Source organism: Hyla sarda, chromosome 1 (genome assembly GCF_029499605.1).
Source record: "Hyla sarda isolate aHylSar1 chromosome 1, aHylSar1.hap1, whole genome shotgun sequence".
NCBI lineage: Eukaryota > Metazoa > Chordata > Amphibia > Anura > Hylidae > Hyla > Hyla sarda.
In genome coordinates, this window is record NC_079189.1 from 230,954,820 (window position 1) to 230,982,632 (window position 27,813).

At 39.9% G+C, this 27,813-nt stretch overlaps 1 protein-coding gene across 5 annotated transcripts in view; it reads left to right on the forward strand.

The window, feature by feature from the left end:
• RASGEF1B (RasGEF domain family member 1B) overlaps positions 1-23,358 on the forward strand; it is a 404,503-nt gene extending 381,145 nt beyond the window's left edge. For all 5 annotated transcript variants that reach the window (XM_056568933.1, XM_056568937.1, XM_056568936.1 and 2 more), the window contains 13 exons: positions 6,543-6,725; positions 7,500-7,622; positions 8,483-8,620; positions 11,524-11,736; positions 11,817-11,891; positions 11,997-12,092; positions 12,174-12,276; positions 14,212-14,291; positions 14,562-14,657; positions 19,110-19,205; positions 19,363-19,486; positions 20,008-20,080; positions 20,421-23,358. In XM_056568933.1, coding sequence (XP_056424908.1) covers positions 6,543-6,725; positions 7,500-7,622; positions 8,483-8,620; positions 11,524-11,736; positions 11,817-11,891; positions 11,997-12,092; positions 12,174-12,276; positions 14,212-14,291; positions 14,562-14,657; positions 19,110-19,205; positions 19,363-19,486; positions 20,008-20,080; positions 20,421-20,445 — 1,425 coding nt within the window. In that variant the 3' untranslated portion in view covers positions 20,446-23,358. The remainder of the gene's footprint in view (positions 1-6,542; positions 6,726-7,499; positions 7,623-8,482; positions 8,621-11,523; positions 11,737-11,816; positions 11,892-11,996; positions 12,093-12,173; positions 12,277-14,211; positions 14,292-14,561; positions 14,658-19,109; positions 19,206-19,362; positions 19,487-20,007; positions 20,081-20,420) is intronic.
• Positions 23,359-27,813: the final 4,455 nt, after the last annotated feature.

Genomic DNA, 27,813 nt, shown 5'->3' on the forward strand with positions numbered 1-27,813 from the left:
GGCGCCCGCACTTAGCCGTATAGGGGAACCGTATTTAATGTATGTCTATGAGCCGACCGGAGTGAACCGTAGCCTTCGGTCGGCTGCGTTTTCGGCCGTATGCGGTTTCTCGACCGCAAGCAAAAACGTGGTCGACCGGGAACCGTATTGCAAAAACGAGATGTGAATGCAGCCTTACTTGTTTTATAGAGCGCCAGGAAATTGCACAGTGTATGGAGTATTTGGAGCCTCCTGTTGTTGGCAAATATCATTTCATTTCAGGCCTACCTAAACCATTATACTGACCGGAGATAACTATATTGTCCCAGATTGACCAAACTGTGTGAGAAAAAAAAATGGAGTGAATCCCAATCACAGCTCAGCTTTCACTTTACCAGAGCTTGTTATCTGAGCTGTGATTGGTTGCTGGGGGAAAATCACTCTACTTTTTCTCACACAGTTTGATAAATCTGGGCCAACTGAGTCTAAGGTCAGCATTAAACAGGCAGACCAGTTTCCAGTGTGAGCACCATTCAATTAGATTGGTGTTCCTTTTAAAGTGGCCATTACATGACTATTACCGGGCAGGCAGGGCTGCATGAACAATTGCTGAATTGGGTAGATCAATGACCAATGACAGAAAATGTTAACACCTGCTCACAAGATGTGATCAGCCAATAAACAAGCATTTGCTCATTCATCAGCTGATCTCTGGGCATATTACACTGAACGATATATGCTTGTTGGATACCACTGGTAGGACCCCCGCAATCTCAAGTATAAAGGGGCCCGCCCAGTCTCACCTCAGATTGGAGTATCGAGCCATGCTTCATTTATTGTCCATTGTGTTCAGTGCTCGACTATCGCCTGCAGCTCCATGAACATGGGGATTTCTCTAGAATCCGGCACAATAATAGGGGAGTGAATTAAAACATAACTTTTACTTGTAATCTACTAAAACACATATTCACACAGATATGTAGAGTTGAATGTAACTTAATGCACAGAGTCATATGATATGTCACTATCCAAATAAGGCGTCTCCAAAAGAGTCCCGACGCGTTTCTGACATAGTCAAATGTCTTCCTCAGGGGCTTGAAAGGAGACAGTGACCCACTATAAGTACTCAGTAAGACTTCATTGCAAAAAGATTTATATGGTAACTACCTAGGTGGCTGATACAGTAGAAACCTAGGTTACAATACTAGTGTGCACAACAGTCTGTTGGCACCATGAGCCCTGAGTGAGCGGGAGTAGCCTCTTAAGGTCCGGTCTGTAGACCCTGAAAAGTAAAAAACATACAATACACATGGTGAGGCTGACTCGTCATACCCTCCAGCCTATAAAGGAAAAATAGGGATCTTTACTCACTGTTAGGCGTCTGCGTCCACGCTCATCTCCAGCACAAACCCGCTGTGGCGGGGAGCTTTGCAGTTGTGCCGGCTACTGTGTGCGTGGCTGAGCTAGAGCGGCGTCTGAGCTCATATCCGTTTCCGGCAGGGCAGGTGGAGCTCCGTAGTGACGCGTCTCCCAGCTGACGCCGTAGTGGGAGGACCGTGGGATGGACTCATTTTCTCAATTCCATAAAAATATGTCTTTCATATTTTCTCCATGTACGTCATTTATGTGTCTCGCTATTGCTGTGTCTCTCTTATTACGTATGTCGCCAAAGTGCTCCAGGACCCTCTTGCGGAATTCTCGCAACGTTTTGCCTACATACTTAAGGCCACAAGAGCACACAGCGACATATACTACCCCTTTAGAGGAGCAGTTGATAAACTTCCTGATTTTAAATATCCTATTCTCAGATGGTATCATAACGGATTGAGTTTTTTTCATAAAGCTGCATGCAGTGTCCACATGCAAAAGATCCTACTACTGTATGTTTATTCAGCCAGGTGGTAGGAGTAGGAGTCGGTGATAAATTACTGTGCGTGACCATGTCTCCTATGCTTCTCCCTTTCCTATACGTAATTTGAGGATATTCTCCCACATATGATCTCAGATCATCATCCAAAAGGAGAATGCTCCAGTGGCGTTGAATAACCTCTCTTACGGAAGAGGACATGTTGTCGAAAGTCCCTATGATGTGACAAGTGGGAGAATCCTCATTTTTAGGTTTAGGGACTAGCAATTGATCCCTAGAAGTTGCTAGGGCACTCCTATACGCTGGTGACAAGACATGGTCCGGATAACCTCGCTGCCTAAACCTCCTCCTCATGTCCCCCGCCTGCGCCCTGAATTCAGTCTCGTTGGAACAGTTCCTTCTGAGGCGGAGATATTGCCCTTTAGGGATCCCCCCCCCCCCAGGTGGCAACTCTCCCACCTCAGGAGGCTGTTCGTTGAGGTTGCCTTCCGATAAACTGTAGTCGCAAGGCCTCCTTGTCCATTTTTTGAGACAGTGAGATCCAAAAATGCAATTGAGTGTCTCTTCAGCTGTAACCCCTAGATCTTGGCATTTTTTTCTTTCTAGATTTTGAAAGTACTTGTGCCAACAAAGTTTTCTCGTGAACAGGTGGATGTCCTTTGTCCTTGTAAAAGAGTCAAAGTTGACAGTGGGGACAAAGGACAATCCCTTATTCAGAGCTTTGGTTTGTGTATCTATCAGTAAATAATCTGACAGATTTAAGATCCGTGGAGTATCATCGTTTTTATAGAAACGTCCTACATTTTCCCCCTGCCAACCGTTGGTCGGAGGAGGTACGGGTTCTTTCCATCTAAAAAAGAAGCAGAAGAGGACGAGGCAGACAAAGAGTTGGATGACCCTGCAGGAAGATTTCTCTAGAATCCTCATCACTTGGCAAAGATTGAGAGTGGGTGCAAATAGTCACTTGCTCCTGGAGGTCCTGTCCTCCATTACACAACCCCTTTATTTGAATGGGTACTGTGTAATTCCTTGGTTCACTTGTGGTGGCTCAGCACTGCCAGGTTTCCCCACAGATCACACCTAATCCTTGGAGTCCCAGCAGGTCATCACTTTGTGTTCAGATTATTGTCAATTGACAATGGTTCTGGTCACCACCAGAGCCATTTCTGCTCTCTTCTTGACACAGAGAAAATCACTGGCTGAAGCCTTCATAAATACTGCCAACGTTTGGGCTGAACTGGCATTAAAGGGGTACTCCGGTGGATTTTTTTTTTTTTTTGGTGCCAGAAAGTTGAACAGATTTGTAAATTACTTCTATAAAAATCTTAAGCCTTCCAGTACTTATTAGTGGCTGTATACTATAGAGGAAATTCTTTTCTTTTTGGATTTCTTTTATGTCATGACCACAGTGCTTTCTGCTGACACCTCTGTCAATTTTAGGAACTGTCCAGAGCAGCATAGGTTTGCTATGGGGATTTTCTTCTGCTCTGGACAGTTCCTGACATGGACAGGTGTCAGCAAGAGAGCACTGTGGTCATGACATAAAAGAAATCCAAAAAGAAAAGAATTTCCTCTATAGTTTACAGCCGCTAATAAGTACTGGAAGGCTTAAGATTTTAATAGAAGTAATTTACAAATCTGTTTAATTTTGTGGCACCAGTTGATTTAAAAAAAATAAATAAATAAAAAAAGGCTTTCCACTTGAGTACCCCGTTAACTATTAATCAAGGGGAGACCAGGAAGTGTTTGGAAACGGGGATCAGAGTACTTTTTGTCCAACACACTCTGTACTGTGTTCTAATTATTTATTGACTATTGGATTTTTCTGCTTTTTAATTATATTATTAAGCTAATAGGGTTGCCTGTATAACATCACTACAGTTTTTTTTGCGCATGATCTCGTTTCCACTTCAGTGTTTCCCTGTGTGGACTTGATATATCTCCGTACGTCCTGGCATGTTACAATAACTTACACTACTATTTTTAGTCAAACCACATTTTGTTACAGCTACCTTGGCCCATTGTGTTGCATTGTGAGCCTAAGTCTAGCTGACAAATGAGAATGGCTTCTGAGTTCTGTCACAATGACTGTGTAGAGTCTAGACAGTAGTCTGTTGGTGGAGGTGAGGAAACTGCTTACTTCAGCTGGACAAATGCCAACATTTCTTTCTACGCCCTGTTCTTGTTTGTGACATTTGCAGTCGATTTCTTCCCATGTAAACTAATAGTGCTTGTACAGGTGTGTTCACCTGTGTCGTAACACAGACCAGATTTTAGATATGTTCTTTTTCCAACTTCCATAACTGGTAGAGCATGTTGGGAGTGTTTCAAAGCCATAAAGTGTCTACCACAATTCTTTCAGCTGATAACTAAAATGTCCAATGCCCTCTAAATATGCATGTTATTTCTATGGCGGTGGGGGGGGGGGGGGGGGGGGGGAGAGGAGAGGCTTTTTGCACGCACCCCCTTCCAACAGGAAGACTTGAGTAGCCCACTAGACAGAATGTTGGTAATGATAGTACCATGTGATGAAGAATGTATATAGAAAATGGTATTGTTTCATTTCCTTAGCAATACTAATACATTTAGACAATGCTTTATCATGTTCACAGAAGTCATTTCTTCATTACTGGTTACTGTGGAGATGACCATCCTGCCCTTTGTAGAATAGCAGGCAAATCTACATCTCCCATTCATTTCCTTGTTTGCCAGTGCCGCCCACATCTCTTGTGGTTATTTACATATTTCACAATAGGCAGGAAATGAAGTGCAGATAACCAGCATTGGCAAATACATGGATACATTTATGCGTGGAATAAGTAATAGATTTTTTAGCCTGGCCCTTGACCATCAGATCAGACTTTGCAATGGAGGCTTTCATTAGGATTCAAAACCTGGTGGGTAGATGACTGAGAGATGCTGGCACCCCAGTAGGTGTTGTTATAGCAGCTCTATTAGTCATCCAGCTTTTAAGTATTTTTTTTGAGGAGAAATGCTATATAATGTGTCACTTTCATTGGTAATTGCTGGTATTTTACTAGAGCAAGACTCAGAGTTCTGGGATAAATGGAATTGTCAGATGGGTACTGTTTTTTCGATAAGTAGGTTGACATAGTGTCGGCTTCTATTAACCTGGAGAATACAGATTGCTTTGACTTGATTACATTTAAAAGCTACTTTAATTCCAAATCTGGAGGCATACAGCATCCTGCCTTCCTATAATAGAGAGGAATGCCAACAAGCAGCTTCTAATTCTATTACCGTGAACTAAGCAGTTTAGCTTGTGTTGTATAAGCTTTAGGTAAATTCCGCTTGCAGGCAAACGCAGTGTTTCTACACACTCGACTAGATGCCGTATATTACTGGCCTCTCATTTACTACATTGCTTTCAAAGTGCTCTGAGCAGAGATGACATTTGTATCCCAAGCATTTATGTCTGTGAATGTAACATTATAATATTTCCTGACATCGTCTGGCCTCTGATAGTCACGCAACTCCTGCTGCCTGCATTGCCTTGACGTCCATAGAAGAGCTGACCTTCCCTGCAGCTATCCTCATGTGGAGTATACTTTTGTCACTATTTACATTTATTTTATTATCTATTTTTCTTTCTTACTTGCAAATCCCCCCCCCCCCCCCCCATTTCTAGTGAAATTGTGCTTTAATACACAGTTCAGATGTTTCTTCTATAGGATGTTAGGGGAAAAGCTTTGTTTAACCCCAGTATATTGGGAGGATTATTCCAGTGATAAGTCATACTGCATAGGGAACCAGCAGAAAGAAGACTTCTGTTTTGCACTTATCACCAGTCAGGCCCCTTGTCCTCATTCCCCAGTTGTCTAATCTCAGGAAGAATGTCTTATAAATTTTTAGCTACATTCTTGGCCCAGAATTGGTGTCTGGCTATAAAGGAACAGTTGGGCTCATGATATGATGGTACAATTGTGCTCTGCTAAGCTGAGACACGTGTACTAATAAAACCCTGTACTATTTAGACCCCATCTCATAGCAGAGAAGATGTAGAACACAACTTCTGGCTTTCTTTACATGACCAGGAGCATTTGTTAATGCAAATATTAGTTTGCTATTGTGTGTGTGTGTGTGTGCGCGGGCGCACTCTGGACTTTGGAGCTTTCTGATTGTTTGCTCACTGAACTATATCTTTCTTGAGTGCATCTGAATATGTCTTTTGTTTGGCTTTGATGCTAGAGGCTATATGTTTGTGAGTAGTAGCATTTAGTCCCCAGGAATCCGACTAATAACTTAATAGTCTCCCCCTACAAGAACTCATTGTGACATTCTTTGCTGAAAGATGTGCCTTACCGATGGAAGGAAAGTACTTAACGGCAGGTTGTCACTTTAATCCTGGTTGCTGCGATCAGATGTCTGCACAGTCTGCTTTCTGGTATTGTCCAACATCCAAAGGGAGCTGCTTTTAGATAATAACATTATAAAAGGGGTGTGGGGCTGCATCTGTTCCTTTAGAAACAGGAACAAGAAGTGCTGAGGGTTAGATGCTAATGCACATTGGTGTGTTTTTTCAGTTTTCATGTTGCCCCAAGCTGTTTTTTTTTTCTTTTATATTTTTCATGAACGAATTGAAGTGAACTCTAGAGTTCCAGAGAAGATGTATTAAAGCAAAAGTGGATGTATAATTCTTATATAGGCTTATGCCTTTTTTTTCTTTGTTTCACAGGAGAGAATGCCGCAAACGCCAAGTTTAGTAGCCATGTTTGACAGCGGTACTTTCAACCGGAACTTGTATCAGTCCAAAGAAGAGAGTTTTTCTGACCTGTATTACCAAGATAACAACTTGCTGTCTGGATCCCTTGAAGCACTCATCCAGCACTTGGTGCCCAGCGTTGACTACTATCCGGATGTAAGTTAAAGCAGGCTGAAAATAAATCTGTTGTCAAGCATGCAGTTTCACACTGTGGACGCTGACATAGGAAACTTTTTTCCATCACAGGAAACATGGAGATAGCATATCTCTGTAACACTTAAGTTGGGCTGGCAGACAGATAGGAACTTTGGCTGTTTGAGTGTGGCTTCCCCATTCAGTAAATCACATAACTAAATAAAGTTACAAAAAGGTCATTTTCATTGAGCTGATGATACTCTAAGGGGGAATAAATAAAATAAATGTAGGGCAGTCTGAATATGTGTCACATTAAGCATGTGCAGCTCCCCGAGCCACTGGCATTAAAGGGGTACTCCGCCCCTAGACATCTTATCCCCTGCCATAGACTTGTATTAAGGGGGCGGTGCGTGATGTCATGAGGGGCGGAGCCATGACATCACGCTGCTCCGTCCCCTGTATCGCCCGTCATTACGCACAGAGCAAACTCGCTCTGTGCAGTAATGACAGCGGGGTGCTGCAGCGGGGATCCCGGGGCTCCCCAGCAGCGGGACCGTGGCGATCTGACATTTTATCCCCTATCCTTTGGATAGGGGATAAGATGTCTAGGGGCAGAGTACCCCTTTAAGTGGTGCCTCTCTCCCTAGAATGAAATTGTTGAGCTGTTCCCTTTTAATGGATACTTTCCTGTGGGTAAAGTCTGTATTATGCATTTACATGTTGTGCATGATTGTTTTATGATACAATTTATTCATCTATGAACCTTTTTTTTTTGTTGTTTTTCCCTCCATTTAGAGAACATACATCTTTACCTTCCTCCTCAGTTCTCGCCTTTTCATTCATCCCTTTGAATTAATGGCTAAAGTCTGTCATGTTTGTGTAGAACAACAAAGGCTAAATGAACCAGGGACTGATAAGGTAAGAAATGACTCCAAAGTCACAGACTGGTTAAACAATAGCTAACTGTCCTTTGTTTTACTTTCTGAACAACCATGTAAACTCAAAAAGATTAATTGTGTAATCGGGGAAACAATGTCATTTCAATGTTTACACAGCTAAAGGCAATTTTCCCCAGAGTTTTACAGAGAATAGTAACTATGTTTACACTGTTCTATCTGACGACAACATAGGCTAGAGTCTCTGATCAGGTCGATGAATTACTTAGCTATTCATTTCATGCACCCAGGTCTAGCGCATCCTCCTATTGCCCACTAGCCAGGTTTGACTGCTGTGTACACAGACAGCTGCCAATGGGCAGAGGGAACGGGTTCTCATGAATATCGAGGATTACAAAGTGCGCACACATAATGGCGAGGACTACTGCACAGCGCTCTGTCCTTGATATGAATGAGGATGTCCGGAGCACAGCTGCCCAGAATAAAGTAAGCAAAAAAATTGTGGGAGATTAATCAAATCCTGTGTAGAGGAAAAATTGACCAATGAGATTGCTTCTTTCATTTTTAAAGAGGCCTCTGAAAAATGAAAGAAGCAATCTGTTTGGTTGCTATGGCCAACTGGTCACCTTTTGCTCTGCACAGGTTTTGATAAATTTCCCCCAATCTCTTTAGACTGCTGCTGATTAGTTGTCTCCTTCTCCTCTATTAAATAAACACATTTATGGGAAGGTTGGGGGAGGAAATGGCTATTGGCCGAACAACAATAATTTCATTAAATACAATATGAGCCTTTGTGGAAAAGCCGTAATTTTTTTTTTCCATTTACTGGTAGTTGGCATTGTTGACTTCTTGTTTTGGTAATCTGCCTGTGTTAATCCACAGAGTCACATGAAGAAGATTGCTCCCAAAATCCTTCAGCTGCTGACAGAGTGGACTGAGACTTTCCCTTATGATTTTCGAGATGAAAGGATGATGAGAAATCTAAAAGATACAGCACACCGCATAACACATGGAGATGAGGTATGCACCCTGCACCATTTTAATAATATGTAACCTGAAAACATTTTTTTCTGGGCAGAAAATATTTTATTTAGAGGATTCTGAATGTAGACTCCACTTCTGCTAGTGAATTGAGTTAAGCTGCTGTACAAACAAGCATTAGTTACCAAGACTGCTTTCCACTTTTTAAAGGGCAGCTGGCAACAATGTGTCACTGCACAGGGATAAATGCAATAAATAATACATGGTTCTCTGAAGATTGCTACATTGAGTTCACAGAGACCTCCATAACCTTATATTTGTCATGCTGGAGTGCTTTATCACATGGGAATGACTTCTCACATGAGCTTCTTGCCTTCTTGGAAAACTGGACTGTACATTTCCTTCTTTAAACTGATTTTAACCTAAATAAAATAAAAAATCCCCATATGCCATTTTTAGAAACAATGTCATGTGGTTTTCTCTATAATCCTATGTACCTCGGATTACTTTTAACAGTGAGTATTGTAAGCAACAGTAAGCAAGATTTCTGAGCAATGACATGTACACTTTAAGTTCACAGACATTTATTTTAACTTTGTATAGTCTGTACGTTATGATAAGTAGTACCTAATGGAGTCAAGTAGATCTTTAACTCTAAGGCTAGGTTCACACTACGGAATTTCTGACTGAAATTCAGCTTAGGAATTTCAGTCAAAAATTCTGTCGCAGAGGAATCCCATTGCTAACTGAGACTACATTACTGCAGCAGCATACATTCCAAAGCCAGAAGAATGCTCTTGCAATACCCGCAGACATTGGGGGACGGCACTGGCTGCACTTGGAATCTCTGCCCGGATTTAGCCCTGCCACAAATTCCTCAGTGTGAATCTAGCCTAAGGCCATGTTCACATTTAAATGAGGTAAATTTTGTGGTATGTGTTGGCCACCCAAGAAAACAGGAAGCTGACGTATATGTCAAAGCATGCCTCCACTTGATCCATTCGTTACAACACTCTAAAGTGTGGTGTTCTTTTCTTGTGAATTCTACAATAAGTTTATAAATATTAAATAAATTACGAAGCACTTACAAATGTGCCAATTGTAGTCACTCATAGACATGATCTTGGCCTAATACTGCAAAATGCCTCAAGCATTTATAAGGTAGCCATATAACTTCAGTAGCTGTTGAACAACAATATCACTTCCCATCTGCCAATTCACAGGAACAGTGGGCCAAGCATTCGTGTATTCGAAGACTTCTCCTCCGAAACAATAGGATCAAGCAGTAAAATTCAATATGCCTGATCCTTTTTACTCCAGACATCATTTGTTAAGGCAGAGTTGGGAGGCACCCAAACACAATAGATGGTTGGCCAAATCCACCATATTTGTAGGGACTTGGCAACCAACACATTGGCCCAGATTTACTAAGAGTGGAGTGTAGGTTTTGTTGTGTTTTTTGCTGTTCCAACCTTTTTATTCCATGGTATTTACTAACTGCTTTCGGAAACTTTATACATGCTTTAAAGTGTAGGGTTTTCTTCCCAGAAAATTCACATGATTTTCAGAGTGGTTTTTAGAAAAGACGAGTGATTTTGGATGAAGTTTAGGGAACACACCCCTTTTCCAGAAAACCACGCCCATTTTGTAGTTTTTTTTTTTTTTTTGAAGGTTGTGATTCTGATTCTGTCGCATGGTCCGTGCGACAGAATTTGTGTCAGAATTTAGGCGCAAAACCCGACAAAAGATTAGGAATCCTGTAAGTAAATGAGGGCCATTGTGTATAGGGACCTGTAAAAAGATTTCCATTTTTGTTTGCCTGCAAAACCTTGTTTTCCCCAGAGTACTTTTAAGTAGATAATCTGTCACCTATTAGTTGTGCTCAGTCACAGCCACTTCCTTGTGTGTCACAAAAAAAAGTGAATGCAGGAAGAATGCACTATTTTAAGGACATATTGCTCTCTTTCCGCACTTGCTAGATCCATAGCAGATCCAGCAGAGAATGCCTTGATCCCTTGGCCTAAATAGAGTCCCTGAGGGTGGCTTACTGGTACCACACTGCTGCACAATTAAAAGATAGGAATGATGAAAAATGGAGAGTAGAAATACTTCATTGAGCATAACATTAGGGTACTGTACAGATAAATGAATTGAAGAAAATACAAAGCAGACGAGAAGATGACTTTGTAAGTAGCACATTATCTGACAATGCAAAGCAGGCATCACCCAGCACTGAACTCTTTTACAATGCTGCGTCAGCTCAGTGAGTAGTTGAACATTACAGCTATTTGAAAGTAATTCTATCATAGAATTCTCTGAATTCAGTGTGACTGGTCATGTTTTGCACATAAAAAAAGTACCCTTATCAAAACCAGCTTTGTCTTTTTGGTAATCTGGAGAAAAGAGCTCACCCTGTGATCTCTGCTCTGCTCTGTACTGCCCGTTCCTATGGGATCAAACTACTAACTGTTTGTACCGATAAATTCCCTCTTTATATTGTTGCTGGAAATCTTGTTTTTGGTTTTTTTCACGAATGCAATGATTGTATCAGAAAAGACGAGCAGAAGAGCAGTGAAACAGCCTGACTGCATGCTGTGGACCTATTCAGGGTTCAAAGATCTGGAGTTTCTAAGCTGGGACAAACAGTGCCAGGGCAATAACAAAATAACTTCTGCATGATTCATTATGGGCATTGGTGGTAAGGTTGTTTATTTCAATACGATTAACTCAAAAAGCTTGCTGAAATAGTGTCACAAGAGCTTTTAAAGGGAAAGTGTCACCAGGCTGTCACTACTTTCTCATTAGACTGGGAAATTCAGCTTATAAATAGATAGAAATACTAGAAGTCATCTGATTGTTTCATAAGAAAGACATGATTATGCCTCGTGTCAATTAGATACCTATTACGCCAGTTTACATTGTGTGTTTTTATTTTTCCACAGACGTACAGGAAAAATGTTCAACAGATCATGCAAAATCTCATTCGGAAGCTAGCAGCACTAAGTCAGTATGAAGAACTTATTGCAAAGATCAATGCCCAAAGCGCAGATCGTATGGCCATTTTGAAGAGCAAGCCACAGTCCATACAGAGGGATATCATCAGTGTCTGTAGTGATCCTTATACGTTAGCTCAGCAGTTAACCCACATAGAACTGGTAAGTAACAGGTACATACAATGTCCCATTGAAGCATGCTGTCCCTCTGCTGTAGTATTAACATGCTGCTTATGTTACAGGAGAGACTAAGTTATATTGGACCAGAAGAGTTTGTGCAAGCTTTTGTGCAGAAGGACCCATTAGATAACAATGAGGTAATACATCTTTCTATCTTAAACATTTGTTGTATTTGAACATTTATGGCATGTAATAAGACACAGGTGCTGATGATGATAATCATAAAACTTTCATTATTAAAGAACTGTTTCAGTGACAGAAAAAAGACTCGGAATCTAGAAGCCTATGTGGAATGGTTTAACCGGCTTAGTTACCTTGTAGCAACAGAGATCTGCATGGTAAGAACCAAATTGAGTCGTCTATTGGTGGTCTTCTGTTTAGGTCATGCTCCAAACTCATTTTACCTATTTTCTCTGTAGCCTGTTAAGAAGAAACACAGAGCAAGGATCATAGAGTTTTTTATCGATGTAGCTCGGGAATGTTTCAACATTGGGAATTTTAACTCTCTAATGGCAATCATTTGTAAGTATTCAGAATTAAGTAAATGCTTTATCAGGGATGGATAAAATGCTGTAGACTGCAGGAGGTGGTCAAACCACTGAGTAACAAAAGCTGAGATTTTGGTGGCCCAGCTATAAGGACATCCATAGCCCTCAATAGTGAACAACTTTAAAAAGCTATTAGCCAGTAACATTGACTATTTGGCTCCTGGGGTCTCCCTAAAAAAGGACATATGGCCATTCCTAAAAAAGAGCTTTTACAGTTTCTTTCTATGCCTTCCCATTCCCAAGATATATGGGTTTATAGTCTAAACTTAATTTTAATAATTGGAGTGATTGGTAGGATGTGTGTTAGGCATACTCACCACTCAATGTAAAACATCTATACCCCTGTATAATTCCCACCTGAACTCCCATTTATTTAAATTTAAGTTCACATCTAAGCATTGTAAGCTTGGTAGTAAAGCTGTACATTGTGTTTTGTTGTAGGGTTGCCCTTATACAGTCTAATTCAAGAATAAAGTTTTTCTAACTAAAAAGTTAGATCGTCTTAAAGGGGTTATCCAGTAAAAAACTTTTTTTTATATATCAACTGGCTCCAGTAAGTTAAACAGATTTGAAAATTACTTCTATTAAAAAAATCTTCATCCTTTCAGTACTTAGGAACTTCTGAAGTTGAGTTGTTCTTTTCTGTCTAAGTGCTCGGGAACCGTCCAGTTTAGAAGCAAATCCCCATAGCAAACCTCTTCTACTCTGTGCAGTTCCTTAGAAAAGCAGAGATGTCAGCAGAGAGCACTGTTGCCAGACAGAAAACAACAACTCAACTTCAGCAGCTGATAATTATTGAAAGGATTAAGATTTTTTTAATAGAAGTAATTTACAAATCTGTTTAACTTTCTGCACCCAGTTGATATAAAAACCTTTTTTTTTTTTTTTTTTCCCTGGAATACCCCTTTAACCAGAAAAAGTGGTACAGCAAGATAAGAGACTATCTGTGATAGTACAGAGGTTTTCTTTTGGGACAGTCTTGTTGGTATTGTGCCCAGTGCTTTTTGTGTATTTGTCCTTTTATTACAGTTCTTAATGTAAATTATATTACTCTTCTTGGGCAAAGAATTAGTAATGGCCATTGGTATCTGCAATGCCAACTATTTTGTTTGCATTGGACAAGGATGAGAATATTTTCTGGCATCTGAGACATTGGCAGGGCTTCAGAAAAAGATGTTATGTAAGTTTATCCAGAAAAATGTTTAGTTGGAACTTGGTAGAAAGAGTAGAAGCAGTTTAGATCTACATATGAAGTAAAAGCTTTACTAATCTGATGTATACCGTGGCATATCTGAGTTATCAGTTTAGTTCAATGAACCAGATGTAGTGACTAGTAGACAACGTTCATTCTATTAAACGCATGGCTTGGGTACACCACTGTATACATCGGCATGCCTTTCTGCTATGATGCCAATGTATGCCCCACATGTACTACACATTTTAAGTGTGAACATAGCCTTAGCTTTAGATTTTACTTGCGAATCAGACCTCCTAAGATTCACAACTGGTTCAAAGTGTTCTTATTCCTTTTGAAGTTTAGTATTCACAAAGTTAGTCAGCATTTTTACTGTGTAAAGTCTTAATATGTTGTTCAGAAGGCTATAATCATCCAGTGTTAGTATTATCTGTTTAACATATGCACCCAACTTATATGTATCCAGAGACCCTCCATTACCCAGGAGTGCCATTTTGCACTCCATTTAGGTTGCACACTCTGAAATGTAAGTTTTATTTGCTGTATGAAAGTTGCATGAAGAAAAATGTATACTGCGTGGTACACTTAAATTAAATACTATTTAACTCTAATACATGTAATCTCTGGTTAGTATATTATCTATGCAGTAAATATGCAATACAATTTGTACATACCATTGTATATGATATATAGCATGTTTTCTCATTGCTACAGCTGGAATGAACATGAGTCCTGTGTCACGGCTAAAGAAAACATGGGCCAAAGTGAAGACTGCCAAGTTTGATATTTTGGAGGTATGGTTTGCTTATAATAGTATAGAACATGCTATTTTTATGGATTCTTTTTCCTGTTTTACTCATTAGGCTAGTAAAAGAAAATAGACTGTACATGCAGCTTTCTAGTCTCCTGTCAGAATATATTTAATAAATTATCTACTGGGCTTTGTATCAACCTGACTTAAAATGGTCAACCTACTTAAAATGTTCCTTAGTGAAAATGCAATCCCTCAAAAAACTGCCTTTTTGTTCACAGATTAATCCCATTTTTTTTGTTTTGTTCTGCAGCATCAAATGGATCCTTCAAGCAATTTTTACAATTACAGAACAGCTCTGCGAGGGGCAGCTCAAAGGTCTTTAACTGCCCACAGCAACAGAGAAAAGGTAAGTTGTCCAAACTGCTCTGCAAACAAGCACAGGGAGGGCATACAGATGGCACTATTGTTTGTGATTTGGAAATAGTCATGCGTATTACCCTGCCATATGTCCACACTAATATATTTTTCTTATCTGGTGTAGATTTAAAGAAAAAAGGGGGAGATTTTTCAAAACCTGTGCAAAGGAAAAGTTGCCCATAGCAACCAATGAGATTGCTTCTTTCGTTTTACAGAGGCCTTGTTAAAAATGAAAGAGAGCTAATTGGTTGCTATGGGCAGTTTTCCTCTGGACAGGTTTTGATAAATCTCCCCCAAAGTGATTATATAGATTTTTTTTTTTCAATTGTTTAATGTAATCCCTTAGATCTGTTAGACCCCTCCAGGAGGTAGAGCCTTTTTTTTGGTGAGAACCTTCCATATAAGTTGTCCTTTTTTGAACCTTTTGTGTACTCTACACACATAAGACAAGTCAAGTTCTTCTTAATGTCTATTTAAAAAGTCTGGAAAATCTCATTAAAAGTGTGCCCAGGCCATCTGTCACTTATTTAGTAGCACAATAAGAGGAAGTAACATTATCCAAACCTAATGAAGTTATTACACTTGTGCTTTTGCACATGTTGACGTAATTTCTCAGCCAGGCACATCCATCCCAGATAAAAGCGCTTGACCTGACTACTAATAGATACAAGATCATTAACCAGGCTTCTTCATACTTCAGTTATCTTCGTTTTAAAAGCTGCATTATTCAGAAGCTGAAATGAAGCGTACCAGTTATGCTACAGTGACTTAACAGCATCTTGCTCTAATTTCAGCACCACAATTGTGGATCTATAATTAGAACCTTCAGCTTGCTTAGCGTTTGTAAACTTTTCAACATGTTGTTTCCTGTATATACTTATTATAAATTCAGTAAAGCTACTCCTATGCTGGAATTAGGTTGACCTGCAATAACTAAGATTACGGAGTCACCTTGAGTTACAGAACTGGCATGCCAAAATGATATTCTCGGAATTGTTTGCTCTTATGTATGAGATAGATGTACATACATACATACATACATACTTAATTAACCCCTTAAGGACTCAGCCCATTTTGGCCTTAAGGACTCAGACAATTTAATTTTTACGTTTTCATTTTTTCCTCCTCGCCTTCTAAAAATCATAACTCTTTTATATTTTCATCCACAGACTAGTATGAGGGCTTGTTTTTTGCGTGACCAGTTGTCCTTTGTAATGACATCACTCATTATATCATAAAATGTATGGCGCAATCAAAAAACACTATTTTTGTGGGGAAATTAAAACGAAAAACGCAATTTTGCTAATTTTGGAAGGTTTTGTTTTCACGCCGTACAATTTCTGGTAAAAATGACATGTGTTCTTTATTCTGAGGGTCAATACGATTAAAATGATACCCATTATTATATACTTTTATATTATTGTTGCGCTTAAAAAAAATCACAAACTTTTTAACCAAATTAGTACGTTTATAATCCCTTTATTTTGATGACCTATAACTTTTTTATTTTTCCGTATAAGCGGCGGTATGGGGGCTCATTTTTTGCGCCATGATCTGTACTTTTTTTTGATACCACATTTGTATATAAAAAACTTTTAATACATTTTTTATAATTTTTTTTTTAATAAAATGTATTAAAAAAGTAGGAATTTTGGACTTTTTTAATTTTTTTTCGTTCACTCCGTTCACCGTACGGGATCATTAACATTTTATTTTAATAGTTCGGACATTTACGCACGCGGCGATACCAAATATGTCTATAAAAAATGTTTTTTACGCTTTTTGGGGGTAAAATAGGAAAAAACGGACGTTTTACTTTTTTATTGGGGGAGGGGATTTTTCACTTTTTTTTAACTTTTACTTTTACATTTTTTTACATTTTTTTTTACACTTGAATAGTCCCCATAGGGGACTATTCATAGCAATACCATGATTGCTAATACTGATCTGTTCTATGTATAGGACATAGAACAGATCAGTATTATCGGTCATCTCCTGCTCTGGTCTGCTCGATCACAGACCAGAGCAGGAGACGCCGGGAGCCGCACGGAGGAAGGTGAGGGGACCTCCGTGCGGCGTTATGAATGATCGGATCCCCGCAGCAGCGCTGCGGGCGATCCGATCGTTCATTTAAATCGCGAACTGCCGCAGATGCCGGGATCTGTATTGATCCCGGCACCTGAGGGGTTAATGGCGGACGCCCGCGAGATCGCGGGCGTCGGCCATTGCCGGCGGGTCCCTGGCTGCGATCAGCAGCCGGGATCAGCCGCGCATGACACGGGCATCGCTCCGATGCCCGCGGTTATGCTTAGGACGTAAATGTACGTCCTGGTGCGTTAAGTACCACCTCACCAGGACGTACATTTACGTCCTGCGTCCTTAAGGGGTTAAAGGGGTTATCCAGGATTAGGTAACTATAACTGCTTTGTTTCAGAAACAGTGCCACTCTTTTCTTAGTTTGTGTGTGATCAGTGATGACCTTGTGGCTGAGTTAGTGCCTTAAAGGGATACTCTGGTGGAAAACTGGTGTCAGAAAGTTAAACAGATTATGTAAATTACTTTTATTAAAAAATCTTAATCCTTTCAGTATTTATGAGCTTCTGAAGTTGATTTGTTCTTTTCTGTCTAAGTGCTCTCTGATGACACGTGTCTTGGGAACCGCCCAGTTTAGAAGCAAATCCCCATAGCAAACCTCTTGTATACTGGGTGGTTCCCGAGACACATGTCATCAGAGAGCACTTAGACAGAAAAGAACAACTTAACTTCAGAAGCTCATAAGTACTAAAAGGATTAAGATTTTTTAATAGAAGTAATTTACAAATCTGTTGTTGAGATATATATATATATATATATATATATATATATATATATATATATATATATATATATTTTTTTTTCCCTAGATGACCCCTTTAATCCTTCCAGTACTACTTAGCTACTGAATACTACAGAGGAAATCCTTTTCTTTTTTGAACACAGTGCTCTCTGCTGACATCATGACCACAGTGCTCTCTGCTGACATCATGACCACAGTGCTCTCTGCTGACATCATGACCACAGTGCTCTCTGCTGACATCATGACCACAGTGCTCTCTGCTGACCTCTCTGTCCATTTTAGGAACTGACCAGAGCAGCATATGTTTGCTATGGGGATTTTCTCCTGCTCTGGACAGTTCTTAAAATGGACAGAGATGTCAGCAGAGAGCACTGTGTGCCAAAAAGAAAATAATTTCCTCTGTAGTATTCAGCAGCTAACAAGTACTGGAAGGATTAAGATATTTTAATAGAAGCAATTCACAAAGCTGTTTAACTTTCTGGCATAATTTTTTATCATTTCCACCGGAGTACCCCTTTAAACATGTGAACACAAGATTCCTTCATGATGTACTTTTTAGCTTGTGTGACATCATTTTATGAGCCGTTCACTTCTTTTCATCGCTGCTAACTCTTCACTGGTTGGCATGAAGTTATTCTCTTAAGGTAGCTAGATTTGAAATTGACTTGCATTACTCTTTATGCTATAGTAATGTTAGTGTCTCTAAGCAATAAATGCTAAGCAAAGTACCCCAAAGAGAACAAAATATACAGATACTCCTTGGGATAAATGTGCCAAATGTTGTTTAACCACTGAATACCAGTATATAAATGTAGTAACACATTGTTCAGGTATGCATATTAAATGCCACTGCTAGGTCAAAACTCCCAGCATCGTTTCTGCTGACAAGCAACCTATAAAGCATAGACCTGTTTACAGTCGCGGCTTATAAATTAACGAGTATGTCAAGCTGGCAACTCTGCTTTTTGCCTATAAATAAAGTATCCTACTTTAGCAAATGGGTTTTATAATTACAAATATGCTGTATCCATTCATTTTGGTATTGGAATGCTGCCAAGTACCTTGCTATAGATTTAAGAAGGGGACTGCTTAGTGATGTAGCACATTCAGTGCCTTGCTGACCTTGTTCATAGCCTACATTGTGAGTGTACATACAAATGATGTCATCACAGGGGATGTGCATTTGCTAAATATCCCAATTTTTGTTTCATACATTTAGGTAATATTTCAATCTCATATCTATAGGAATTTTTATAATCTCTTGTTAGAGATGAAGAGGATGTGACAGGGTTCGCTGTCAGGCACCCCCATCCTCCCTAATGAGAAAAATGTAAGCGTTAGGGCTGATCCTTTAGGCCTACATTTTACTGTCCGGTGTGGATGTCAGTGTATGTGCAATATTAGCTTGTACTGTGTTACTTTTACATACCAGGATGGAATCTAATTATAGCTGCAGATTTATGCTGACAATACTATAGAAATACTGTGCTTGAGTTACTTAGGAGAAAGAACCGTGTGTAGTGATGATTCATCATTTGTTAAAGCCTTTTCTTATAATTGGCTGAAGAAAAGACATCTCTGTTTATATCTATCTTTTCTCTGTAGATTGTCATCCCGTTCTGCAGCTTGCTGATTAAAGACCTCTACTTTCTAAATGAGGGCTGTACCAGTCGTCTTCCCAATGGCCATGTCAATTTTGAGGTATATAACTAACAATGTATGCATGCTTAGACCCCCCCCCCCTTTTTAGTTCTCGCCCATCTTGTATCTTACATTATGGTATTGTAATATACAATTGTAATAGATTAGGATGTTTGACGTGTTTTTTTTTTTTTTTTTTTTTTTTTTTACTGTTCAGAAATTCTGGGAACTGGCAAGGCAAGTCAGTGAATTTATGGCTTGGAAGAAAGTTGAATGCCCATTTGAAAAAGATCGAAAAATTCTGCATTATGTCCTGACGGCTCCTATATTCAGTGAAGATGGTATGTGAACATTACCTACTACAATTTGTAATGTTTTTATTGTGCTGATTTAACCTCCTCACCATTCTAAAACAATGGCCTCAGCCTTTCATATGTTGTGGTATAATTTAATGTTACTGAATATCCACAGCTAGGATCATTGTTAAAGAACCTAATTTTCACTGTTTCAAGAACATGACCATGTAAATAAGCTGTGGTAGTCATACTGTATCATAGCCACGAGTGGCTAATGGGCTTTTCCCACAATTGACATGAATCACCTATCCACTGGTTCGAAGTCCCCCATTTCTTCTCACTACTTGAGAGCAGTGAGGAGGTGTTTAAGTGGAGTACGTGGTTAAGTATGTGGTCTGCCACTTTAATCATTGTCTGTGGGGCTGATGTACACATCTGAGTGACATGCTGTTTGCATAGCAAGTTTTTGCTTAACCTCTTCTGTTTCTGTATTGCCTCCTTTTAAGCTTTGTGTTAATGTGTGATACATACCAAATTAATTGCATCACTTTCCCTCTTGTCTGTAGGTCTTTATCTGGCTTCGTATGAGAACGAGAGCCCTGAGAATCACATTGAAAAAGACAGATGGAAAACTCTGAGGTGTGTGTCAAAGGCCATGCTGTCCATCCATCAAGAGTGTAGATCTGCCACTCTGGATACTCACATTCAAAAACATATCTGCATGTTTCAGTGACTACTGACAAATACTCATTTTGTTTCCCTTGTTATTTATCATTAAATTATTTAACTTTTTTTAATGTATTGTTTGCATGTCGTTAAATGTTATGTTTCAGGATTCATTATGTAGAGTCTTCCATTTTTATATAGTCTATTTGTCTTTTAATAAATTAAACTCTCTATGTTGTGGGCCTCCTGGTTGGACTGTTTCTTTTGAGTTTCCTTACATTTATTCCCTTTTCTGTTTTTGTTTTTTTTCTAGGTCAGCACTTTTGGGCAGAGTCTAATGTATGAAGTCACTGCCATGAAATGGCCATTATTTATGAACACATTTTGCACTGTGGGATTTGAATGATGGGTGCATTGCAAGCAGCTGAGGCTTTCCAGCAGAGCAGACGTGAATCAAGACTGCTCAAGGGCAGGCAGATTAAATGAATCACAACTGGCTTGTCTGCCTGGCCTGCTTGAGACAAACAATTACTGAATTTTTCCCAGTCACCCCTATGCTGAGTTTTTATTTCTTCAGTTGCATTATAGATTCTTTCCTGGGTTTCCTATCCTGCTTATCAATCCTACCCAGCCGTGTTTTTGCATTACAAGTATCATCGTGTGCAATGCTGGTCGACACTAGGAGTCCTCAAAGCAGAAGTTAGAAAGTATTATTTAAAAAAACTGACAACCACTCGCTGGCCGGGGTCCTCGTGCTGTTGATGCTAAAAGCAGTTTGTTTGTGGAGCTTCAGTTTACCGCTGGATGGTAAACTCAACAGTGGGACTTATTGGACGTTTAATATTATTCATTTTAGAAGTAATATATGTTATTGTCCAGAGCTAAAGCCTATTTCTGGAATATAGGCTACAGCATTACAGAATATGTGTAAATAGAAGAGAGCAGTTTACAGTATTTTACCTTGTTTTTGTGATTTGCTTGTATATTCTTATCTTTCGATCATGTGACTTTCTTATTTATTGCAGCAAGGTCTGTACAGAAACTTTTTGGTACAGAGCAAGTTGTGCACTGAGTGTATATTGGGAAGAAGCTACCCCCCCTATCCTTCCAGTTTGTATTAATGCATTTTTATAAGTAGGCTTTTCACCACTTCTCCATTTTGTTCTACAAGCAACATCACAGAAGCAAACATCAGCTTTTTTTTTCTTCTCCAGAGGCTGCATAGAGGCACTGGCATTTTTGGAGATGCATATGCATGTTTTCTTAAATAGCTGGCCTGCAGTGAATCACAACAGATTCAATGCTTAACTGCTGTGAAGAGGCGTTCGTAGTCTCTAGAAAGAAAAAAGAGTCTTATTTTGCTATGAGCTCAAACATTGCAACTAAGAGCATTACTGTAGTATTCTAAATAATTATAATAATAATGCAGATTTATTTTGAAATGATCGTGTCTGTTTACTAGTCTTCCTCTATTAATGTGACCATCCTGTGACAAGAACAAACAGACCGTCTTACCTCATGTCTTCTTTGCAATGTGCAGAGACATCATGATAGTTGAGTACCTTGTGGTATACTTATTTTATTTAAATTTTTTCATTGTAATTTTCCACTTCAGTGATGAATAGGTCACTTTGTGCATGTACTGCAGAGGAATGCGAACAACCGTGAACTAGACAACTAAAATAAATGTGATAATACACGCGCTATATTTCAAGGGTGTAACACTGATGGATGTGTTTTGTGATCATAATAAGGTCAGAGGTTAATGCATTCAACTCCAAATATATCTTCTGTGACTCAGAAGGTTTTACAGTGCTGTATGAGACGAGAAATATGAGGAGGATTCTTATTGAATTCAAATATGTGACTATAAATGATGACCTCATTCCTTTGTCACAGGGGAATAACTTGCTATGTCATTGCAGAATGAAGCTTTTTTAAGTCCAAACAGATATATGTACATTTGGCTCCTTCTAGAATATATAGTAAACGTATCCTTTTGGCTTCATTCACCTGACAGAGGTAAAAAAAAAAAAAAATGTTGGCCTCTCCTGTAGATCTTTGTAACATCCGATTTACAGAATTACTTAGTCGCTGATATTCCTAAGACATTTGTAAGAATTTGCATAATCAGTTTTTAAGATATTTCCCACTGCTGGGAAATTAATATTCTGACAGGCAGCTGCAGAGACAAGACATCGGGCACCTCCACACTACTTCGCATGAATATATTTAGTGGATCCCTAGAGAAGAAGGGCATGCCTGTGTCCTGGATTGAAACACACCATGCATTTATTTTCTGTTCCTGAAATGGGTTATCTGTCAATGTCTAGTGTACATTTTTTTTACTTCTTATGGCTGAGATGTCTTTATGCGCATGGAAATATCATGTTTTCAGTACTTTCCACGAATAATTAAAGGAAATAATGACACTACAATAGAGAAGATGCAAATCGGCTTAATCATGGGAAATATATTTCATATATTATGGCTTAGAACCATAGGTATCTGCGGACATAATTATCAAGTGGACAATAACAACCAACATCTGTAATGGCAACAAAATGTAAAAGCTTATATGCCAAGTATTGGGTTAAATATTAAGGGGTAAAAAAAAAAAAGAAAGAAAAAAAAACAGTACTGTATTAGTTTTTTTTTTCCATTTTTATATTGTGGCATCTGTATGGTGTTATAAGTCAGGTGAATAGTGCAGCGCTTTAAGGGACTAGAAGGAGTTTGTATGTCATGCAAAATGGGCATAGACTTATATGGCAAGGTAGTGTTCTGCCCCATTTGCCAAATCACAAGAAGACATAATAGGTACAGTCGGTGCCCTCTGGCTCTGCATACTCTGGGGTGTAGGAGGTTCAGACCAGGTTGTGAAAAGAGTAAGAAATGCACAAAGATTCAGACTACAGAATGACCTATCACTGCAACATAAAGCTATAAGAGGATAACTGTGAGCACACTAGATATAGCTAGTGAAACATTTTCTGGTAGTGTGACCACTAGAAATTTTGTGTGTTCTTCTCTGGTTTACTGTGCACAAACACAGTTCTACAACAGGTACTTTGTGAAGGAGCATTCCATTACTCTGTAAAGCAGATATATTGCTCAGAGACTGAAATGTGTGTGTATATAATTGTAAGGTATTTTCACTGACCTCTAAAATGCATTTATAATTTATGTAGTTGAAGCAAACTATAAATAAAAGTGAACCACATTGTGTATAATGCCAGTTTGTTTCCTTTTTTTTTTTTTTTTTTTACAGAATTTTTGTGTAGTTGATTGGATAAGTACAATTTAGAATATAACCAAGTTTCTTTGTGGTCTTGCTAATGTATTTATTATATCACTTACTCTATAGGCACATTGAACATTTTAATTGAACATTTTAATTGAACATTTTAATTACATGTTTATGTAAAACTATCTGAGTACCCGGCGCTGCCGTTTTTCCTACCTTGCCCTTGTGGGGGGAGGAAAAGCAACAAAGGAGGAAGCTTTTGTCCTCATATTCCGACCCCAAATCCTGTCCTCATATTTTGTCCTCATATCCCGTCCCCCATATCCCGACCTCATATCTAATCCTCATATCCCCTCCTCAGGTGGGGTTGTGTTGTGGTAAAGATATTGTAAACTGAAAATAAAAGCAGTGTGGCTTAGAGGGTGGGCGTGTCTTTGCAATATGGGGAATGGAATGCGGGGAGGGAGATGAAGAGCGGAACTTGTGGAGTAAGGTACCAGAAGTCGTATATACTTGCATGGGACTTGAAACAAAAAACACATTCTTCAGATATGTGGGTAGGTTAAGGGTTAATTTAACGATTTATATATTTTTATTTGACATATAAGTAACGTGACCAAGTATTATCAAAATATCTCCAGCCGTACGGAAGTTATCGGGGAAAATGCATTTCCCATAGATTTGCATTGGACTTTATACAAAAACACTGGCCCTCGCAAATAAGGGTAGGTTAGGGTTAAATTAACTATCCTAGATTGTTAGGGGACATATAAGTAATATGTGACCGAGTGACATGTATAGAAATATCTCCAGCTGTTTGGAATTTATGCAGTAACATTTATTTCCTATAGACTTGTATGGGACTTTAAATAAAAACCCTGACTCTCGCAAATGAGGGTGGGTAATGATTAAAGAGTACTTATCATGATCTAAACTTTTCCTATCTGCCTCCCCCCCATCTGTCCTTGACTCTCACTGACACTATCCCTGTTTCTTTTCTTTCAAAGCCCCCCTCTTTCTACCTGATTTGGCTGCTCATTCAGCCGTCCTAGTGTGAGGGAGGAAGGGTGTGTGGCCGAGCATAGAGGCTGTGAACAGCAGCTGGCAGCTCTGAATTTTCTCTCTGTTTACAACTGCATGTCCAGAGAGAAGAAAGATCGGAGCTTAGATAGTAAAATGAATGAGGGCATGCAGTAAGGCAGAGTCAGGAGTATGCCCTGCTGTGCTATGAGCACAGTGCTGGCTCCTGCCTGCCTGACTGACAAGCAGGGAGCAGTGCTGAGCTTGTCTGTTTCCCGGCTGCAGTCTGAGATTTAGGACTCCAGCATAAGTCTGAAACTTACCGTGTTTCTCCGAAAATAAGACTGGGTCTTATATTAATTTTAGTTACAAAAAACACACTAGGGCTTATTTTCAGGGTAGGGATTATTTATTTACGGTAAACAAACTTTAACTTACCTTCGTCCTCCGTTCCCCCGTTGCTAAGGCACTGGCCTCATGGTCCATCCGCTGTTCTTGCTGCTTCCTGGTATTGGGACGTCACAGAGCCTTCAGCCTATCACCGGCCGCAGCGATGTCCCGCCTCAGCCGATGATAAGCTGAGCCGACTGTCATGTAAGAAGCCGGCCTGCTTCTTACATCACAGTGGGCTCAGCCTATCATCGGCCAAGGCGGGACATCGCTGCGGCCGGTGATAGGCTGAAGGCTCTTTGACGTTCCCATCCACAGGACCGCAGCGAGAACACCGGAGGACAGTGAGGCCAGTTCCTTAGCAACGGAGGACGAAGGTAAGTTAAAGTTTGTTTAGGGCACTGTCTAGGTCAGTGGTCTTCAACCTGCAGCCCACCCCGATAATCCAGCTAGGGCCTATTTTTGGGGTAGGGTGTATTTTCGGGGGGGGGCTTGCAGCCAGGACTGGTAGGGAGACTCCTACTGTCATTTTTTTTCAAAAGTTGAAAATTAAATACAAGCATTTTTTAATAACATGCAATTGGAAAGATATTCTGCATACATTAATCTATAATATATCAAAAGTTTTTTTGATGAAAGGTACCCTTTAAATTACCTATCCTATGTTTGTTGTTGATATATAAGTAATGCGTTCCAAATTTCATGTCAATATCTTCAGCTGTTTGGAAGTGATGCTGGAACATACACACGTTGAGTCAGGTTTTTATGCTCATTTTTTCTTAGATTTCTAATTTTTATATGTACATATCATTTTCCATTTTGCGATCTATATTTTATCATTCGGAAATCTTGCAGTTTCCATTCTGGCCACTAGGTCCATTTTTTTTTTTTTTTTTTTCAATTAAACATTTTATTAACACATTTTCATAAAACAAACAGTTGGGTCCCCAACAGGGAGGCTCACCCCCCAGACAAACCCCAGATATACAAAATGTAAGTAGACATATGCCAAAGTACACAGAGAAAATGTATGAAAATATACATCCAGGAACACAAATGTCATCTGATACAACCATCTCTGCATAGAGGAATATTGAAATAAAAGGAGAGAGACCCAGAAATAGCAGTCAGAAGACATCATAAATGTTAAAGTTAAACTAAACCTAATCAAAACTGCTGCAATTCCCTAGAAGCCAGTCCAGACTCATCCAGCCACACTCCCCATAGTTTCTCAAACTTGTTCATAGAATTTCGCTTGAGGTAAACATACTTCTCAAGATTAACCAACCAGTTAACCTTGGCTATGAATTCCGGCACAGTCGGAGGGCCACTGTCCAACCAATGTAATGCTATCCGTTTACAGACCATATATAGCATCCTAGCTATCGCTAATTTATGAGGATCCTCCACAACTAGATGTTCCACATACCCCAGGACACAGACTGACGAAGACCTTATACACCTGAGAAATAATATCAATGGACCCCTTCCACAGGGGCTCCAAGCCAGTGCATGACCACATCATATTAGTGAGATCCGCATCAGGCATGGCACAGAGAGGGCAGTGAAAATCAGATCAGAGCTCATTATCAAAAAATAAAATATAGGAGTCCTATAGACCCCATGCAACAATTAAATCTGGGAGAGGCGATGACTCAAAGAGAGCTGCGGGATCAGCTACAGGATCTCTCCCCACTGGCCATCCTCAATAGGGCCAATGGACCACTCCCACCTTTCCTCACTGTGGTTAGTATGTATTTGAACAATGTTTAACAATGAAAGATATAGAGCAGATATAACCCCCGCTGAGGATGACTCCGTAGCTATCTTGGTCACCACCAAATTCTGGGAGATCGCCGTCCTCTCCAACCCCAAGTCAGACTGATATGCATGATGCAACTGCAGATAACGGTGAAGCATAGGGTGAGGGAGAGGAAAGTGATCCTCCAGTTGATAAAAGGACATAAATACATTCTCATAGAAGAGATGTGACACCCTTCTGAGGCCCACACTCTGCCACTCCTGGAAATCAAAGAGAAACTAATTGGGAAGCCATGGTGTGTCCCACACCGAAGTGTACTGGGTAGCACCAAAGAGTTCCTGTAAATCCCTAACTTTCCACCACACTTTATGCAAGAGAAGTGTGGGGCAGCCCACCTCTACGGTTTTAAATTCATGCACCTCCAAAGACTCATAAAGGGAAGGAGTATTAAGGAATTGCTGCAGCAGACAGGCTGACGTCCCCACAGAGTCTCTGTCCCACCCCCTAAGGTGTTGTAACTGGGAGGATAGAAAATACACCCATGGATTAGGGAGCACCAAATCCCCATCAGTCTTTCCGCTCTGCAGAGTCTCTAACTTAATATGAGCATTACGACCCCTCCAAACTGTTAATCTTGTAGAAATATCGCAGGGACACCCAAATAGGAGCATTGTGATGTAACTAAAGCAGCTAGGGCATCCAGATCTTCCTTGCAAGTTTAACTCTGCCAACTACCGACAAGAACAACTTAACCAACTTCTCCAACTTCCTCTTGAACTTAGAAAGTAGGGGGAGGGGGTCAGATTCAGCCACTCATAGTCAGACACCCTGGTCGATACTACAACACCCAGATATTAAAATTCCTGAACCACCTCCAAACCCATCCCATCTAACAGAGGCCCATCCTCAGACATCGTAAAAGGGCAGTCTTCGACCGATTAATAGTGAGGCTAGAGAACTATCCAAATTCAGTAATGACAGACATAGCGACAAGCAGGGAAGCATATGCGGAACCCAAGAACAAAAGAGCGTCAACAACATAGAGGGCAACCATCTCCTCCGATTCCCCCCTCCGAAACCCACACACCCCAGGGTGAACCCACAACGCCATTGCCTACAGCTCTATGGCCACGGTGAATAACAGAGGGGAAAGCAGCGCCTCTGCCTCGTCCCTCTGCCTTGTGCAAAGGGACCAGACAGACAGCAATTAATCTATATCCTGGCCTTAGGGGCAGCATATAACAAACCTTTCCCTATCTCAAATTGGGTTAGTACAGCCCATAGGTA